The following is a 20,557-nucleotide window of genomic DNA, read 5'->3' as shown; positions in this document are numbered from 1 at the left end:
GGCGCCCAGGAAAGAAGACGGACGGTCCCCGGGAGGCCAGGTAAGTATAAGGGGGGGAGATCAGGGCACGGGGGGGCGTCGGAGCACGGTAGGGGGGGCGTCGGAGCACGGGGGGGTGGATCGGAACACGGGGGGTGGATTGGAGCACGGAGTGGGGGATCGCTGTGCGGGCGGGTGGATCGGAGCACGGGGGGGATCGCTGTGCGGGGGGAGATCGCTGTGCGGGGGGGATCAGAGTGCGGGGGGGTTTGATTGGAGCACGGGGGGTGTGATTGGAGCATGGGGGGAGCGGACAGGAGGACGGGGGAGCGGAGCACAGGACCGAGGGGAGCGGACCACAGATCGGGGGGCTGGGGGGGCGATCGGAGGGGTGGGGTGGGTGCACATTAGTGTTTCCAGCCATGGCCGATGATATTGCAGCATCGGCCATGGCTGGATTGTAATATTTCACCATTTTTTTAGGTGAAATATTACAAATCGCTCTGATTGGCAGTTTCACTTTCAACAGCCAATCAGAGCGATCGTAGCCACGGGGGGGTGAAGCCACCCCCCCTGGGCTAAACTACCACTCCCCCTGTCCCTGCAGATCGGGTGAAATGGGAGTTAACCCTTTCACCCGATCTGCAGGGACGCGATCTTTCCATGACGCATATGCTGCGTCATGGGTCGGAATGGCACCGACTTTCATGACGCAGCGTATGCGTCAAAGGCCGGGAAGGGGTTAAGAGACCACTGCAAAATATTCAGTTTGTCTGATTTTTCTCTTTATATATATTTTTGAGTAAAATGTAAGTTATTCTTTTATTTTATAAACTTCTGACAATCTTCCCCCATCTCACGTGACCCCAACGAACCTATCCATTACAGTAAACGGCTGCCCACTCTCCCCAGTCCCACAAGTTCGCTGTCTCGGGGTAATCCTTGACTCTGATCTCTCCTTCAAACCGCATATCCAAGCCCTTTCCACTTCCTACCGCCTTCAACCAAACATATTTCACGGATCTGTACATTCCTAAACCAAGTGTTAGACCCGGTCTGTTTACTGTACCTCCAGGGGGTCTCCGTCGGGACTCTCGCTCTGTACTGACTTCACGCTGTCTGGACGCAGCCCCCACCTCTCATTCCTCTCCTGCTTCCTGGCGTGCGGCCAGCAGGTTCCCGGGCAGGGTTCTTAGGTCGCTCGCGCGCATGCTCCCAGTCTCTTAAAGAGACAGTGTGCATTTTCCAAATGTTGCCTTTAACCAATGGCGTGTGTTTGTCTATTATTTCAAGCCCACCATAGGGAGGGCGCCGGAGCAACAAGTATCTACTGTTGCTAACTTCCGGTTCCTGTTATCTTGCGCTTCTGTTTCTGAAGTATCTGCAAGGAACTCCGCTTATTCTGCCTGTCTCCACAGATCTTCTGCTACCAGTTACCCGGCTATTCTGAACTGCATCCGCAGTATCTACGCTGGACCCATCTAGTCCTACCATTCCACCAGCCTCACTTCCGGACCACACCAGGACCCCCAGCGCCGGCTTCTACACCCGGTATCCTCCAAAGTCTGCAATACCAGCTAACTTTGCTGGTCCGTCTGTTCCACTGGGACAGCTGCCACGAGTACAGGGTCTAACTGAAGGTAGCACCCGTGTCCTCTAGGCATTCCATTCTGTCCCTGTTCGAGGGGACTTACTACGGGTGTCTGGGGCTCACGCAGTAACGCCCCCTTCGGAGCCCCCCGGACTGTGGTCTAGTGGTTCCACATCAAACCTTAATAAATACAAATGTGAACTTCTCCATCTGTGCCTCCGTTTCCATTCATTACACCAAGAATCTTCAAAAACCCTAGTCTATGCCCTCATCATCTCCCGCCTCGACTACTGTAACCTCCTTCTCTGTGGCCTCCCCTTGAACATTCTCGCACCCCTCCAATCTATTCTAAACTCAGCTGCCCGACTAATCCACCTGTCCCCCCGCTATTCCTCGGCCTCTCCCCTGTGTCAATCCCTTCACTGGCTCCCCATTACCCAGAGACTCCAGTACAAAAGCCTAACCATGACATACAAAGCCATCCACAACCTGTCTCCTCCATACATCTGTGACCTCGCCTCCCGGTACTTTCCTGCACGGAACCTCCGATCATCACAAGGTCTCCTTCTCTACTCCCTTCTTATCTCCTCTTCCCACAATCGCATACAAGATTTCTCTCACGCATCACCCCTACTCTGGAACTCTCTTCCACAACATATCAGACTCTCGCCTACCATCAAAACCTTCAAATAGAACCTGAAGACCTACCTCTTCCGGCAAGCCTACAACCTGCAGTAATCACCGATCGACCAAACCACTGCACGACCAGCTCTATCCTTACCTACAGTATCCTCACCCATCCCTTGTAGATTGTGAGCCCTCGCGGGCAGGGTCCTCTCACCCCCTGTACCAGTTGTGACGTTGTGACTTGTATTGTTCAAGATTATTGTACCTGTTTTTATTATGTATACCCCTCCTTACATGTAAAGCGCCATGGAATAAATGGCGCTATAATAATAAATAATAATAATAATAATAACATGTCTCCGAATTCCCAAGCAATAATTTTTGTATCTTTTTTCTGACAAAGAAAAATGGTCAAAATTAAAAACAAAAAAACAAAAACAGGGCTTTGAGACCTCAAATAATGCAAAGAAAACAAGTTGATAATCATTTAGAAACAACAATACTAATGTTTTAACTCCGTAAGAGTTCAGAAAGCAATATTTTGCGGAATAACCGTAAATTTTAATCACAGCTTTCACGCATCTTGGCATGCTTTCCACCAGTCTTTCAGACGCTTCTGATGCAAAAAATTAAGCAGTTCTTCTTTGATGGCTTGTGACTATCCATCATCCTCTTGATTACATTCCAGAGGTTTTCAATGGGGTTCAGATCTGGAGTTTGGGCTGCCCAAGACAGGGTTTTGATGTGGTGGTCTCTTAATTTTTGCCAGAGCTCTATGTTGTTTTAACTTATCCCTTTCGAGATTGCTCAGCTTAGTGGGAACAATGCTGGAAGAGGTGTCCATTGTGTCGCCCAATGCCCACCCTCCTGCAATAAAATAACAGAGTGTCGATGGGTTACCAAATGAACCAGGGGTTTACTGAAAGCTCTTGTTGTGGCCATTTTGGTATCCCTAAGATCATCAATTTCATTGTGTACCGCAGTACAATGTATTGCAGTAAATTGTGTAAACAATGAAACAGGTTCTAGTTTTCTGGGGGTACTAAAAATATGTTAAAATATTTTTTAAAACATTTAAAACATTGAAAAAAACTAAGAAAAAACAACCCTCATCCCAATAATAAAAAAGAAATTAACATACTCTTTATCATTGCATCCGTAAAAATGTGATATATAAAAATACAAAACTGAACTGATCTGCCTGTGCCAGGTATCATTCAGCAAAGCAGAATTTAATGTTCACTATCCAATATAGCTAAATTAAGTAGAATTACGTTTGCATCTAAGTAAATTAAATTCTGACAATTCTCCTGGGCCGGATGGTATATCGCATTCTTCAATGGATATTGAGGGAATTGAGCTCAGTAATTGACAGACCACTGTACCTCATCTTCTTAGACTCTCTTGCAACTAGGTCAGAACCATAGAGTTGGAGGATGAGACCGATATTTAAGAAAGTTAAGCAGGCAACTACCATCCTGTAAGCCTTACATCAGTAGTGGGCCAAGTTTTTTGAGGGCATTAAAGAGATGATCTGCAGAGATATATTGTAGAGAATAATATGATAACTGACAAATAGCATGGATTCATGAAAGATAAGTAGTGTCTAACCAACATGTTTGGTTTCTGTAAGGAGGTAAGTGCAAATCTGGATATTGGTCATGCATCTGATGTAATAAATCTGGACTTTGCAAAGGCATTTGCTACTGTTCCACATAACAGCCTTATACTGAAACTACAGAAGCAAGGACTGTGGGAACTATATGCAGATGGGTAAGGAACTGGCTAACAGACAGGAAACAAAGAGTCATCATAAATAGTACATTCTCTAAATGTGAAATAGTCAGCAGTGGGAACCACAGGGATCTGTGCTAAGAACAATTGTTTTTAACCTCTTTATTAATGACCATGTGGATGGGATTGAGAGTATAGTGTCAATCTTTGCTCACGGCACCAAACTATGAAGGATATTAAAATCTGACTTTGACAGTACAATATTATAAGACAATCTGGATAACATAACTGAATGGGCAAAAAACTTGGCAGATGAGGTTTAATGTAGATTAATGTAAAGTAATGCACCTAGGACGGAGTAATTCTATTGCTGCATATACATTAAAAGGGAGTATACTCAGGACTACAGAACAGGAGAAGGACTTGTGTATTCTGGTTACAAGTAGTAACATACAAAAAAGGGTGCACTCCTATACCAATAATATACAGCAATAACGATATGGGGTGCAAAACCTATTCTGTATAGATCATAACTAAAGAATGAAGAAAAAGAGACTAGACTAATAATGGCATGCACAACTACCAATTGTAGAAAAGTAGAAAAAACCTTTATTACACCTCGATAACAATCGAGGAGAAATAAAGGTTTTTTGATACTTTTCTACAATTGGTGGTTGTGCATGCCATTATTAGTCTAGTCTTTTTTTTTCGTTCTTTAGTTCTGGTTACAAGTAAGCTGAGCAGCACTTTTCAATGTCAAGCAGCAGCCGCAAACAAGATTTTAGGGTGCATAAAAGTAGAGATAAAATCCTGTTATCGTAATATACAGGGTGGGCCATTTATATGGATACACCTAAATAAAATGGGAATGGTTGATGATATCAACTTCCTGTTTGTGGCACATTAGTATATGGGAGGGGGAAAACTTTTCAAGATGGGTTGATGACCATGGCGGCCATGGAATTGGACCTTAGACAATTATACATATAGATACATGTATTGTCAATACAAAAGACTGGTGCACGACTTATTCCTTCCACAGACTATACAAAGGACAAGGTGGCATTCAATACAGTTGGTGGAAAGGCGATTCCGACAGCTAAATATGTAAGGGTTCTTTACAGTTAGATCAGTTAGACTGGGTAACGCTATACCACAAGAGACAGTAATGGCAAATACTATAACGGCATTTTATAAAGGACCGGATGGTTTTCTTACAAAAAATGGTATTGTGGGTTATAAATAATCTAGCAATAGAGAATGTATAACTGATGGAAAAAAGTTGAACTTGATGACCTACTGTATGTCCTTTTTTTAATCTATATAACTATGTAAAATTATTTATATGGTAAAGGCATTTTTTAATTACCTCACCTGCAATGCAAAAAAATTGTTACAAATGTATGTACACCAAAATGGCACCAATTAAAAGTACAACCAGCCATGCAAAGAGAAAGCCACTACACACAACCCATCAATAGAAAATAAAAAATGTAGGCATTTTTTTTAATAAAGATCTAAATGTACTTGAACCCAGCAAAATAAAAGAAAAAACTATACAGGTTTGATGGAATAATTAATTTTTTTTCTCCATTTCACCCCTATTGGAAAATTGTTACTATTTTTCAGTACACTCATCCCCAACAAATGGTTGTATCCATGGAAGAATTTATATGTTATAGCTCTTCTAAAAGTGGAGGAAAAAACAAAAGTTAAAAAATTAAAAATGATGGAAATAATTAAGACTGAGCCAGATACTGTATTGAGCTGACTCCAGGATGAAGCCAGCACCAGCCTCAGTGATCAGAACGTTTCCTGCTTGAGAACTGTCCCTGTGAATGTCTTTCTGTACACACCAATGCTGCTTTCACTGAACTCTTCGGCTGTGACATACCATTGGTGCAACCTGTGCAGCCGCACAGGAGCCCAAGATGTAAGGGGGCCCACTTCCACCTCCAAAGAAGCAAGCAGATTCTGTCACAGACACATTATTGGTCTGTAAATGGGCCATATGTTGTTGCACAGGAGCCCTCTTCTGACTGTATCCGCTCCTGGGCTGTGATATAGACAAAATATAAATTTTTACTAGTGATGAGCGAGTGTACTCATTACTCGAGTTTTACCGAGCATGCTCGAGTGTCCTCCGAGTATTTCTTAGTGCTCGGAGATTTAGTTTTCATCGCCGCAGCTGAATGATTTGCACCTGTTATCCAGCATAAGTACATGTGGGGGTTGCCTGGTTGCTAGGGAATCCCCACATGTCATCAAGCTAGCTAACAGATGTAAATCATTCAGCTGCTGTAAGAAAAACTAAATCTCCGAGTACTTACAAATACTCGGAGGACACGCGAGCCTGCTCAGGAAATCTCGAGTAACGAGTATACTGGCTCGTCACTAATTTTTACCATTGGCAAACTTAGGTATCTGAGCAGCGAGATACTTACCACTAGGCACATAGAGATCAAGATGACAGGATTATCTTTGTGTGTTCAATCACTTTGCTAATTTCCTGAAAAGCAAATTTTTCACTCCTTTTGCTAGACTGCATAATATGAAGTATATCAAAAATTTTAATAAATAAAGTTTTTTCTCCATACCAATGCAGAAATGCCATATGATGAGGAGCAAGAAACTGGCTTGAGGGCTATCTCTTCTGACTTATAGATATGCTAGGATCCCAGAGCCACAAGTTCATGTGGTCTCATTGAGGAAAGATCAGAAAGCCACTTTCAGGCACTTTGGCAATGGGTAATCTCCCGGAGAACAAAATGATCAGGTGATTGAATTCTGACTGCCCACGCAATGATGATGGCAGAGAGTATAAAAGGCACCAATACATATTAGATGGCCAGTCGATCCCACCAATATATCAACTGCCAATTATAATTTAACCCCTTAACGACCGCCGATATGTCTTTTAACGGCGGCAGTTAAGGGTACTTAAACCACAGGGCCATTAATTAACGGCGCTGTGGAAAAAGTGAATAGTGCCCCCAGAGTCAGATTTTCTCTGGGGCCTCAGTTGCCGAGGGTAGCCGAGACCCCAGAGAATATGATTCGGAGAGTTTTTACCGACCCCTGGGTTGCGACCGCCGGTAATTAACCGTTTACTGGTGGCCGCAAAAAAAAAAGCAATTTCCCATTTAATTTCTCTGTCCTCCGATGTGATCGCACATCAGAGGACAGATAAATGGGGTCCCCGATAGCCCATGATACTCACCCGTCTCCCCCGATGCTCCTCATGGCTCCCAATGGGCGCCACCATCTTCTTCTGGGGTAAAAATGGTGGGCGCATGCGCAGTGCGCCTGCTGGCCGGCACCTGAGAGATCTTTGGGGTCTCGGCTGCCGGAGGTAGCCGAGACCCCAAAGAACATGATCGGGTTCGGTTTTTACCGTCCCCTGTTTTTTTCAATGAGGATTTATAGACCTCAGACGTCTCACTAGGACGCACAGCGCACGGGCAGATCCAGCTCAATAGCCGACATCACCAGCCCTCACTGCGCAGCCGCCGTGTACTACAATGTGAGCTACAATGTTAGCTCCCCACTACGCTCCACGCATGCGCAGTTATGCGCAACTCCCCCAGCAACTCCATTACGGAGAACACACTGCGCAGGCGCCACCCATGCAGCCTGCACTCTGCGTTCCACACCTCGCCCTGACATGGCCTCACTCTATGGCCGGCAGGCATTATAAATGGAGCTACAATGCTTACATTAGTCCACACACTTCCAGGAAGCAGGATACCCCAGTGTCACACCGAGAGGAGGTTGGTAACTTGCCTACAACCCAAATTTCCTTCCATACCTCACAGACCTTATTTCTCCTCACTAAGGATTCCCCTTCTCATCCCCCTTTTTTCTACCCGCAGCCCTTTTTGGGACCTAATTTCAAATTTTCAAACAGTATCAGTTACTCAGGTCAGTGCACTAGGTTTTCATCCACTATATACCACTATGCATTTAGCTCACCACTGGGCAACTTATATTATTCATTTTGACCACACATATTCTCTCCACTATTGTGTCTCCGGTCCTAAATTTCGCAGTACAAAACCGTCCATGTACTGTGTATATCCACTGGTAACCAAGGAAAGGACTTGCAGTGCATCTATTGTACCCAAAAAAATCCTTCGTTTTAAGGGGACTCATGGAATTTTTATTAGTGACTACAGTTGTATATATAGTTGTAAATATTAATTTCACGCATTATGCTCTATGTACATAAACACTAATGGTATTTTATGTTTACTTGCAGTTTGAGAAAGACCCGGAATTAGGTCGAAACGTCACTCTTTTTCTTATCCTGCTGTATGTATACATATATTTGAAATATAAATAAATATAAATACACCACTTTGCAAGTTATAACCCGATAGAGTGCGGCTGTTTTATCGCTTATTTGAGGGTTGAGATTATGATTAGGGGTGTGTTGGGCTTAGGGATTTGATTAGGGTTAGGGTTGGGATTAGGGTTAGGGGTGTTTTGGCGTTAACGTTGGAATTAGGGTTATGCCATAGGGTTAGGGGTGTTTTGGGGTTAGGGCTTTGATTAGGGTTAAGGATTGGGTTGGGATAAGCGTTAGGGGTGTGTTGGGGTTATGGTTGGAGTTAGAATTGGGGGTTTTCCACTGTTTAGGTACATCAGGGGGTCTCCAAACGCGACAGCCAATTTTGCATTCAAAAAGTCAATTTGTGCTCCCTCCCTTCTGAGCTCTGCCGTGCGCCCAAACAGTGGTTTACCCTCACATATGGGGTATCAGCATACTCAGAACTGATTGGACAACAACTTTTGGCGTCCAGTTTCTCCTGTTACTCTTGCGAAAATAAAAAAAATTGGGGGCTAAAAAATAATTTTTGTGGGGAAAAAATGATTTTTTATTTTCATGGCTCTGCGTCAAACTTCTGTGAAGCACTTGGGCATTCAAAATGCTCACCACATACCTAAATAAGTTTAGTTTCCAAAATAGGGTCATTTGTGGGGGGTTTATACTGTTCAGGTACGCTAAAGCGTTACAGAGTTATAACCTCAAAAAGTGACAGTGGTCAGAATTGCAAAAATTGGCTCGGTCATTACGTACCAAATTGGCTCTGTCACTAAGACTAGGTTCACATTGCGTTAACAGCAGCACGTTCAAAAAAAAAAAAAAAAAGGGCTCAAAAAGGGCTCTAAAAGTGAACCTGGAAATTATAGGCCAGTAAGTCTAACCTCTATTGTTGGTAAAATATTTGAAGGGTTTCTGAGGGATGTTATTCTGGATTATCTCAATGAGAATAACTGTTTAACTCCATATCAGCATGGGTTTATGAGAAATCGCTCCTGTCAAACCAATCTAATCAGTTTTTATGAAGAGGTAAGCTATAGGGTGGACAACGGTGAGTCATTGGACGTGGTATATCTCGATTTTTCCAAAGCGTTTGATACCGTGCCGCACAAGAGGTTGGTACACAAAATGAGAATGCTTGGTCTGGGGGAAAATGTGTGTAAATGGGTTAGTAACTGGCTTAGTGATAGAAAGCAGAGGGTGGTTATAAATGGTATAGTCTCTAACTGGGTTGCTGTGACCAGTGGGGTACCGCAGGGGTCGGTATTGGGACCTGTTCTCTTCAACATATTCATTAATGATCTGGTAGAAGGTTTACACAGTAAAATATCGATATTTGCAGATGATACAAAACTATGTAAAGCAGTTAATACAAGAGAAGATAGTATTCTGCTACAGATGGATCTGGATAGGTTGGAAACTTGGTCTGAAAGGCGGCAGATGAGGTTTAACAATGATAAATGTAAGGTTATACACATGGGAAGAAGGAATCAATATCACCATTACACACTGAACGGGAAACCACTGGGTAAATCTGACAGGGAGAAGGACTTGGGGATCCTAGTTAATGATAAACTTACCTGGAGCAGCCAGTGCCAGGCAGCAGCTGCCAAGGCAAACAGGATCATGGGGTGCATTAAAAGAGGTCTGGATACACATGATGAGAGCATTATACTGCCTCTGTACAAATCCCTAGTTAGACCGCACATGGAGTACTGTGTCCAGTTTTGGGCACCGGTGCTAAGGAAGGATATAATGGAACTAGAGAGAGTACAAAGGAGGGCAACAAAATTAATAAAGGGGATGGGAGAACTACAATACCTAGATAGATTAGCGAAATTAGGATTATTTAGTCTAGAAAAAAGACGACTGAGGGGTGATCTAATAACCATGTATAAGTATATAAGGGGACAATACAAATATCTCGCTGAGGATTTGTTTATACCAAGGAAGGTGACGGGCACAAGGGGGCATTCTTTGCATCTGGAGGAGAGAAGGTTTTTCCACCAACATAGAAGAGGATTCTTTACTGTTAGGGCAGTGAGAATCTGGAATTGCTTGCCTGAGGAGGTGGTGATGGCGAACTCAGTCGAGGGGTTCAAGAGAGGCCTGGATGTCTTCCTGGAGCAGAACAATATTGTATCATACAATTATTAGGTTCTGTAAAAGGACGTAAATCTGGGGATGTATTATGATGGAATATAGGCTGAACTGGATGGACAAATGTCTTTTTTCGGCCTTACTAACTATGTTACTATGTTGCTATGTTACATGCGTTAATGGGCTGCTGTTAACGCAAGTGCCGATATGTCATCGCGCTAGCGCAGATAGAGCGTGCGCTAGCGATGCGTCTGACATTGGACTTAATGGCGGCATTAACGGACTGCGCTACACTGTGTTATGCCGTGGCGCAATGTAGTCCATCTAACGGATGCCAAAAGCGTAATGTGAACCTGGTCTAAGGGGTTAAAGTATCGTATTTTCTGGCGTATAAGACGACTGGGCGTATAAGACGACCCCCAACTTTTCCAGTTAAAATATAAAATCTTCTCAAAAGTCGGGGGTTGTCTTATATGCCGGGTGTCGTCTTATAGGGTGGGTGCGGAGCAATCTGCGGTCGACGTATATAGTGGGGGGAGTGGTCCCTATGACGAGGTGAGGGAGCGCCTCACCAGGAAGGTGTAAGTGAAGCAAACTGTCAGCGTCTGGGATGCCAGGGTTATGCAAATAAGAGAGAGAGAGCGGTGCTGTGCCTAGAAAAACACTCCTCTTTCACTAATCTGGCTCGTCCTTGTATCCTATTATCTCCTTCTCTGCCTCTGCTTCACATACACCTTCCCGGTGAGGTGCCCCCTCTCCTTGTCATTGGGGTCGCTCCCCCACAATATGCGGCGACCGCAGATTACTCCGCATCTGCCCTATAAGACGACACCTGGCGTATAAGACGATACCCGACTTTTGAGAAGATTTTCAACGGTTAAAAAGTAGTCTTATATGCCAGAAAATACAGTACATGGGAGCTTTTTTTTTTTTTTTTGCTTTAATAGTGTTCAATTTATGATCATAACATACAGAGGGAATTAAACATATTTATAAAAACTCATATGTTTTAATATGTTATCACCTCCTAAGCTTATCCCCAATAAAAAAATAACAAATAACAAAATAATATACATTCATCATTAGAAATACATTACATATAACTACTGTGTAATCCAATAAAGGTAACTTTCTCCTCCTTGACTGATTCAGTCTCAAAATTTGCAAATTAAAGGAAAAATCTGTATTCAGAGAAGAAAAATTAATATATTACTGAGATAGGAGGTGATAGTTGCTACTGATAAGATTCTATGTAGACAGGAGGGGGAGAATAGTGTGGAGCTGCAATGACATTGTCTATCTCGGTAATAGAAAAATCTGTCATCAATAAAGATTTGACTCTAGAATTTAAATTTATGAGAATTAATTATCAGTCCTGGTGGCAAAAGAAACAGATTTCTTTAAGTTATATTAGAAAGTTTTTTATTTTCACGTGTGCAATTGACTTATATGAAGATTAAAATGTAATTTACTCTTAATTGGGCTGCTTTGTTTGGGTATGTAGTATAGATAAGCAAAAAAACAGCCTTTTATGGAGTCAAATTAGAAGAAAAAAAGGTTAAAACCATACCTAAATTTAATAAAATCTTGTTTTTAAGTGTACTATTGATTTATATAATAAAAATTAAACAATGGTTACTCTTTAAATTACATAGCTGGCTCTAATCTCTATAATTTTGCCCACAGCCATGGTTGCCTACTTAATGTTATTTCTTTCTGGATAGCTTATCAATACATCATGGACAGCCAACATTTTAGGTGGACACATTTGAAAACCATAAAATCCTTTTCACATTGCGTTTTTTCCTATGTTCAGTGGCTCCATCTTGCTGTCCACCTATATAATAAGTGTATACAGCTGGAAGTAATGCCTGAAAGAGCACATAGTGACTCTATCATTGTAGTCAATGACTCTGTCGGCGCATACGCTTGAATCCAATTTTGCAAGGAAAAAATACAATGTGAAAATGTGCGATGTATACAGCTGACCTGTGCCCTCAACAGCCGCGTGTGGAATCGCGATCCACCCATGGCTGTTAACTAGTTAAACATCGCTCTCAATCTCTGACAGAGGTATTTAACTCGCACTTACTGGAAGCGCATCGGAAATCCCTCCCATCGGTGACCCCTTCACGTGATCCCGGGTCAGTGATGGGTAGGCATGACAACCAGATATCTCCAGCACACCTCTATGGTTGTCATTGCCTGATTGCTATGAGTGCCAATTGGTGGTTATCGCTCATAGCAAGTGAGCATTTCTAATACACACAGTCGATCTGATTATCACCTGTGTGTAGCAGAGCAGATCAAAGGACTGCTTTTCCAATCTCCCATGGAGACTATTGAAGCATGCAAAAAGTTAAAAAAAATGTTTTTAAAAATATTAACGAAATAAAAAATATATGAAATTTCAAATCACCCCCTTTTGCTTCATTCAAAATAAAACAATAAGAAAACAAAATCAAATATACACATATTTGGTATCGCCACATTCAGAATCGTCCGATCTAACAATAAAAAAAGGATTAACCTGATTGCTAAATTATTTAACGAGAAAAATGTCAAAACGCCAGAATTATGTCTTTTTGGTCGCCGCAACATTTTATTAAAATGCAATAACGGGTGATCAAAGAAAGTATCTGCACCAAAATGGTAATGTTAATAAAAGCATCAGCTTCAGGCCCTGAGATCCATATTCGTGTAAAAAAAAAAGAATAAAAATAAAAAATATTGCTATACTTACCTTCTGACGGCCCCCGGAGTTCTCCCGCTTCTCAGCGGTGCATGCGGCGGCTTCCATTCCCAGGGATGCATTGCGCGCCGCGAAGGACCTTTGTGACGTCGAAATCACAAAGGTCCTTCGTGGCGCTCAATGCATCCCTAGGAACAGAAGCCACCGCATGCATCGCGGAGAGCCGGGAGAACTTCGGGGGCCATCGGAAGGAAAGTATATCCATATTTTTTATTTTACTTTTATTTTTTTACACGAATATGGATCCCAGGGCCTGAAGGAGAGTCTCCTCTCCTCCAGATCCTGGGAACCATCCGGGACTGCTCCCTGCACAAGCCATATAAGACGACACCCGGTGTATAAGATGACCCCTGAAAAGTTGGGGGTTGTCTTTTACGCCCAGTCGCCTTACACGCTGAAAAATAAGGTAAATAAAAAAGAACATATACATGTTTGATGTCCATGAACTCACAATGACGTGGAGAATCATATTGACAGGTCAGTATTAGCATTTAGTGAAGATTGTAAGAAAAAACCCCAAAAACCAACTGTTGAATTGCACTTTCTTTGCAATTTCACCACACTTGGAATTTTGTTCCCATTTTCCAGTACATGATATGTTAAACCAATGGTGTCGTTCAAAAGTACAACATGTCCTGCAGAAAACAAGCCCTCACATGGCCATTTTGACCAATAAATAAAAAAGTTAGGTCTCTGGGAAGAAGGGGAGTAAAAAACGAAACCACAAAGACAAAAATACCTCTGGTCGTTAATGGGTTAAACAGCCTTGCCACAACACTTAGGATACAAAACCAAACTAGAATCCCCATCTGCCTACAGCTGTGTGGGGGTTTTGCCACCCATCAGTGCAAATTCAGAGGACAATTTTGCGTGAAAAGTCTGTGACAGGGGATTTGAGGGCTTAATTTTTTTTTATAGTGGAGGGTTATGTATATATATTCATTATAAATTATTAGAAGCCACAAGTATTAATTCATTAAAATTGCAATGCAACAGACCTGAAATGCCTCCTCCAATGACAATCACATCGTACGTGTCCTTCATGTCTCTGCTCTTCTCTCCCCAGGAGCCTTGGTTAGAATGCACGGGTGTCTTCTCCACGCTGAGGCTGTCAGAAGGGAGTGGAGTCCCTGTTATTGCTCTTTTACAGCCCCGTTACTTACAGCTTAGGAGCGCAGAGCTTTGGGATTGGTTGCTAAAGGAGTGGGCGTAAGAAGGAAGCGTGGATCTGGAAGCTTGCCCATATAAACAATTTATAGAGTATGTTATCTGCTCTGGTGCAACATTTGAAATATCATGTAAATGCTTAGCTTGCTTAAAATCGTCAGATTATGTAAGATTTTATTCAGTGAACCTTTGTGAATCCGCGGTTAATGATTAACATTCACAGTTTTCCCACATTGATTATGTTTCTCTTGAAATGATCATGCAATTAAAGACACTGTAAACTATAAGTTGTATATCAAATAGGATTTAAGAAATCCTATTAGACATATATCAATGACAGCAAATTCTTAAACTAGACATAGAAGTGGATGTAATGTATACGTAGAATTTAGTTTAGGATTAAAATGCTTTGTTCAAAAATCTATGTACCTTTAGAAGCAAATTAGTATGTATTGACTATCACATGCCACTCGGTGGCTCTTTTGAATGTAATTGCCATCTGCAAAGACAAATTCTGCTTTTTGAAATAAATGCATTAAAATATGACATACGGTATTTAACCCTGCTGTTCTGTTGGTCAAAAATGACCGACTTTGAACTTCAATATTCTTTAAAATATTCAAGATGCGGCTCTGAAACCCGTGGCCGACCGACCCATCCTCATTTAAGTCAATCAACCACAAGTTTCAGAACCGCATCTTGAACACCCCAAAAAATACCCAAGTTCAAAATAGGTCTCCCCAGACCGAACAGAACAGCAGGGTTAAATAGTCAGTATAATTGAAAAAATAAACACATCTATTAAGATCGACTGAGGGAAGGGGCGTATATACAACCAGAATGCAAGAACCCATCTGCCTTAAAAAAAAATTAAATAACTAGTGTTGATTTCATGAAGCACTTCCATAACACTTTTTATTAATTTAAATGTATATATGCATGTAATTTTTAATATACTCTCCTACCGCTTCTTTCTCCAGTGTCCAGCACCATTTTTCTCCTCTTCTCAGTGATGTCACCGCTCTGCAGAATGGCCTGGTCAAACTGCGCTCTGTTTGACCCAGAAGTGACTTTTACAATGTAAGTCTATGGAGCGTCAGAACGAGGTTCCATAGACTTACATTGTATGAGACTTCCGATCCACGCATAGCACATAAAATGAGCTGACTTGTTGCAATTGCTGTGACGTCACTAAGAAGCAGAGAAGAATGGCGCTGGATATCAGAGAGCAGCTGTAGGTACACTACACTCTACATTACATGTATAAATACACATATTTATTGAATTTAAAAAATATAGGAGCGCTTCTTTAACTGGATTAACATTCAGAACTAGGGTTGAGCAACTTTTCATTTTTTGAGATCGAGTCGGGTTTCACGAAACCCGACTTTCTCAAAAGTCGGGTCGAGTGAAATCGGCCGATCTTATTGAAAAGTCGGGGTCCGGGATCGGCCGAAACACGAAACCCAATGCAAAGTCAATGGGAAATTTTCTTTTTTTATATTAGCTTCAGCGCGATATATCAGAAAAGCTGGTAATTCAATTGCCGGCTTTTCATTTCTCCTGCCTAAATCCGACATGATATGAGACATGGTTTACATACAGTAAACCATGTCATATCCTTCTTTTTTTGCATATTACACACTACTAATGTTAGTAGTGTGTATGTGCAAAATTTCGGCGCTCTAGCTATTAAATTTAAGGGTTAAATCGCGGAAAAAATTGGCGTGGGCTCCCACGCATATTTCTCCACCAGAGTTGTAAAGCCAGTGACTGAGGGCAGATATTAATAGCCTAGAGAGGGTCCACGGTTTTCGGCCCCCCCCCGGCTAAAAACATCTGCCCCCAGCCACCCCAGAAAAGGCACATCTGTAAGATGTGCCTATTCTGGCACTTGGCCACTCTCTTCCCACTCCTGTGTAGTGGTGGGATATGGGGTAATGAAGGGTTAATGTCACCTTGCTATTGTAAGGTGACATTAAGCCAGATTAATAATGGAAAGGCGTCAATTCTGACACCTATCCATTATTAATCCAATTGTATGAAAGGGTTAAAAAAACACACACATTATTAAAAAGTATTTTAATGAAATAAACACACAGGTTATTTTAATATTTTATTGCTCGCTCAATCCACCTGAAGACCCTCGTTCTGTAACAAATTAAAAATAATAAACCAACAATATACATACCTTCCGTTGATCTGTAACGTCCCACGCTGTAAATCCATCTGAAGGGGTTAAAATATTTTACAGCCAGGAGCTCTGCTAATGCAGCTGTGCTTGTGGCTGTAAACCCCAGTGAATGAAGGTAATGTAGGTCAATGACCTGTAGTTACCTTCATTTGCGGTGATGCGCCCCCTGCTGGATGTCCCTCGAGCGTGGGAAAAGTTCCCAGGCTCGAGGTCCCATGAGGACATCCAGCAGGGGGCGCATCACCGCGAATGAAGGTGACTATAGGCCACCTCTCTCAATCCACCTGAAGACCCTCGTTCTGTAACAAATTAAAAATAATAAACCAACAATATACATATCTTCCGATGATCTGTCACGTCCCACGCTGTAAATCCATCTGAAGGGGTTAAAATATTTTACAGCCAGGAGCTCTGCTAATGCAGCTGTGCTCGTGGCTGTAAACCCCAGCGAATGAAGGTAATGTAGGTCAACGACCTGTAGTTACCTTCATTCGCGGTGATGCGCCCCCTGCTGGATGTCCCTCGAGCGTGGGAAAAGTTCCCAGGCTCGAGGTCCTATGAGGACATCCAGCAGGGGGCGCATCACCGCAAATGAAGGTGACTATAGGTCACCTCTCTCAATCCACCTGAAGACCCTCGTTCTGTAACAAATTAAAAATAATAAACCAACAATATACATACCTTCCGATGATCTGTCACGTCCCACGCTGTAAATCCATCTGAAGGGGTTAAAATATTTTACAGCCAGGAGCTCTGCTAATGCAGCTGTGCTTGTGGCTGTAAACCCCAGCGAATGAAGGTAATGTAGGTCAACGACCTACATTACCTTCATTCGCTTGCGACGGTTGCGCCGTGTTGTGGCGGACCGCCGGGAGCAAAAAACGTTAAATGTAACGTTTTTTGCACCCGACGGACCGCTTTTTCCGACCGCACATGCGCGGCCAGAACTCCGCCCCCACCTCCCCGCACCTTACAATGGGGCAGCGGATGCGCCGGAGAAATGCATCCGCTGCCTCTGTTGTGCGGCACAACAAACGCTAGCGTCGGAATCTCGGCCCGATGCAATGGGCCGAATCCGACGCTAGTGTGAAAGTAGCCTTAGTGATAGATTACTGGAATCAGGGTTTCTATTCCTACATTATGCTACTCTCAGATGAGGTAACAAAATCGAGCTGACAGATTCCCTTCAATCATGTCTCCCCATAGATGTCTCTTTTCAAGACTAAATACATGTAATTAATTTACTATATCCTTATAACAGTGAACCTACATGCTTCTTCCCAGTTGTGTGGCTTTTCTTTGTACCGTTTCTGACTCTAGGGTATCCTTACTGTGAACCATTTTCCAGAACTGACCTACTTATTCCAGAAAAATATTTAGAATTGAGAGTCCTCAGTGGTTGATACCTTTTAATGGCTAACTGAAAAGATGGTAACAAATTGCAAGCTATCGAGACTACTCAGGTCTCTTCATCATGCACAGACTAAAAGAAATTCTGGAGAATCACATATTTATGCACAAAACATCACAGGAAAAAAAAACCATGGATAAGACAGGTGACATGAAGCAGAATTACCATGAGTAACGGTGGCGCAGTGGCGCAGTGGTTAGCACAGCAGCCTTGCAGCGCTGGGGTCCTGGGTTCTAATCCCACCCAGGACAACATCTGCAAAGAGTTTGTATGTTCTCTCCGTGTTTGCGTGGGTTTCCTCCGGGCACTCCGGTTTCCTCCCACATTCAAAAGACATACTGATAGGGATTCTAGATTGTGAGCCCTATCGGGGACAGTGATGATAATGTGTGCAAAAAACTGTAAAGCGCTGCGGAATATGTTAGCGCTATATAAAAATAAAGATTATTATGAGTGATAAACAGTTATGCCCATAAATATTGGACCAGTTCTTAGATAAGGAATGTTTTATTGTCCTCTGATTGGGGTTTGGTTCTGTTGTGATGATCCCACATGGCCTGAAGGGCAAATTCCTTAGTTCCTTAGTTGATGTAAAAAGACATAAATCCATGTGACACATTCATTTCTGCACTAAGACTGTCAAGGGTCATCATCAGTTTATATTCCCATATTCTTCTGTCTCTTTGAGAGTTGAAGTTACCTTTTAAAACAAGTAATTTCATGTCCATAATATTATGATTGGGGAGACAGAAATGTATTGCCACAGGTAGATCTATTCTTTTTTCTCTTATTGTATGGTGATGAGAATTCATTCTTGTTCTAAGCTTTTGCCCTGTCTCCCCCACATACAGACCCCCAGTTGGACATTTAGTACAAATAATTAGGTACACCACATTAGAAGTGACGCAGCTGAAATTACCTGGTATCTTGTAGTCCTGATGTGAATTGGGGATCTTTATATTGTCCGTGGCCATTATAAATGGAGAGGTTTTACATTTTTTTCTGATTGCAAGGAAAGGTACCTGCAGATGTCGGAGAGGACAGGGAGCTTTTAACAATGATGCTTCTTAGATTTGGGGGCTGCCCTAAACACAGTAGTGGGGGGTCTGGGAAAATGGATTGTAAGCGGGCATCTTTTTGTAGTAAAGGTTGTAATTTCCGAGCAGCTCCCCTTAGCACCTCCAGATTTGGATTGTAGGTAACTACTAGTGGCACTTATTCTAAACATACTAATGCTTTGTAAAGTGGTAGCATCATGTCCCTGTCTCGCAAGTCCATGGCAGCGAGAGTACCATAAACACTCATCTATACTTTAATTGACATCCTGCTCTGCAGGGTATATGAGCAGAACTGGCTGTCAGTCAAAGCAGTGGGGAGTGATTACAGCACACTCACTATGTAGTGGGCGGTGACTGTTACAGCTCCCATAGTCCCAGCCAGGAGAATGGAGCGGCTGCAGGGACAATATAACTGTATTTTTTCCCTGTAGCTGCATTAACAGAAAGCCACCCTAACATGGTTTAAACACTATTTATATGTGGATTATCACTATATCTACATGAAAATAGCATTTTTGTAGGTGATGGGTTCCCTTTTCAAAGACGCAAAGGTGTATGGTGTTTTATTTTTTTAACCAGATACATTTTTATTGAATATAACAAAATTAAAACATGTTACTCATGACAGTACATTTTACTCAGGTGACAGTTTTTAGTATAATGTAAACTATCCCTCCCCCTCCCCCCTTAGAGACCATAATGTAAAAAAACAGAGCTCCTCACATTCTACACATAATCAAGTGGCATGCTATCTCCACCCTTGAACACCTCTTATAATGCCACATCATTCCCACCGCACTCATTCCAGTCAATCCATGGTTACCATAACTTGTGGAAAAGATCCAGCTTGTTTCTCTTGGTGTAGATGCTTTTTTCCAAAAGAAGTATATGATCCGTTTGTGCAATAAAGTGTTATGACCTGGTGGTTAGGAGCACCCGGAATGACCTGATAGTTAAACCTCATACAGGACGAGCTCTGGGGTGTGGGAGCTCTGCTGACCGCAAGCCCTAATCCTATCACACACACTAGAAATAGCCGTGGAGCGCTCCTGACCAGACCTAGGCACCTCGTCACAGCCTAAGAACTATCTAGCCCTAGAGATAGAAAATAAAGCCTACCTTGCCTCAGAGAAATTCCCCAAAGGTAAAGGAAGCCCCCCACATATATTGACTGTGAGTAAAGATGAAAGTCACAAACGCAGAAATGAAACAGGTTTCAGCAAAGGGAGGCCAGACTTACTAAATAGACAGAGGATAGGAAAGGTAACATTGCGATCAGCACAAAAACCTACAAAAGACCACACAGAGTGTGCAAAAAAGACCTCCGCACCGACTCACGGTGCGGAGGCCCACTCTGATCCCAGAGCTTCCAGCTAGCAAGACAAAATCATGAAAACCAGCTGGACAAGAAAACAGAGAACAAAATAAGACAATAAGGAACTTAGCTTCTGCAGGAGAAGGCAGGTCACCAGAGAGATCCAGGAGCGAACTGAACGAATGCAAAAACATTGACAGCTGGCATGGAGTAACGATCTGAGAGGAATTAAATAGAGCAGCCAACCAAAGGATAAACCACGTCACCTGTGTAAGGAACCTCAGAAGCAGCAGCTTCACTCATAG

General features: G+C 42.5%; 1 protein-coding gene across 1 annotated transcript in view; it reads right to left on the bottom strand.

The window, feature by feature from the left end:
• The window catches only part of LOC138673068 (amine oxidase [flavin-containing] B-like), a 151,073-nt gene extending 136,816 nt beyond the window's left edge, over positions 1 to 14,257 (bottom strand). Inside the window, exon 1 of the mRNA XM_069761649.1 lies at positions 14,106 to 14,257. Coding sequence (XP_069617750.1) covers positions 14,106 to 14,151 — 46 coding nt within the window. The 5' untranslated portion in view covers positions 14,152 to 14,257. The remainder of the gene's footprint in view (positions 1 to 14,105) is intronic.
• Between the last annotated feature and the right edge of the window lie 6,300 nt (positions 14,258 to 20,557).

Source organism: Ranitomeya imitator, chromosome 3 (assembly GCF_032444005.1).
Source record: "Ranitomeya imitator isolate aRanImi1 chromosome 3, aRanImi1.pri, whole genome shotgun sequence".
NCBI lineage: Eukaryota > Metazoa > Chordata > Amphibia > Anura > Dendrobatidae > Ranitomeya > Ranitomeya imitator.
This window is presented reverse-complemented; position numbering and strand designations above follow the sequence as displayed.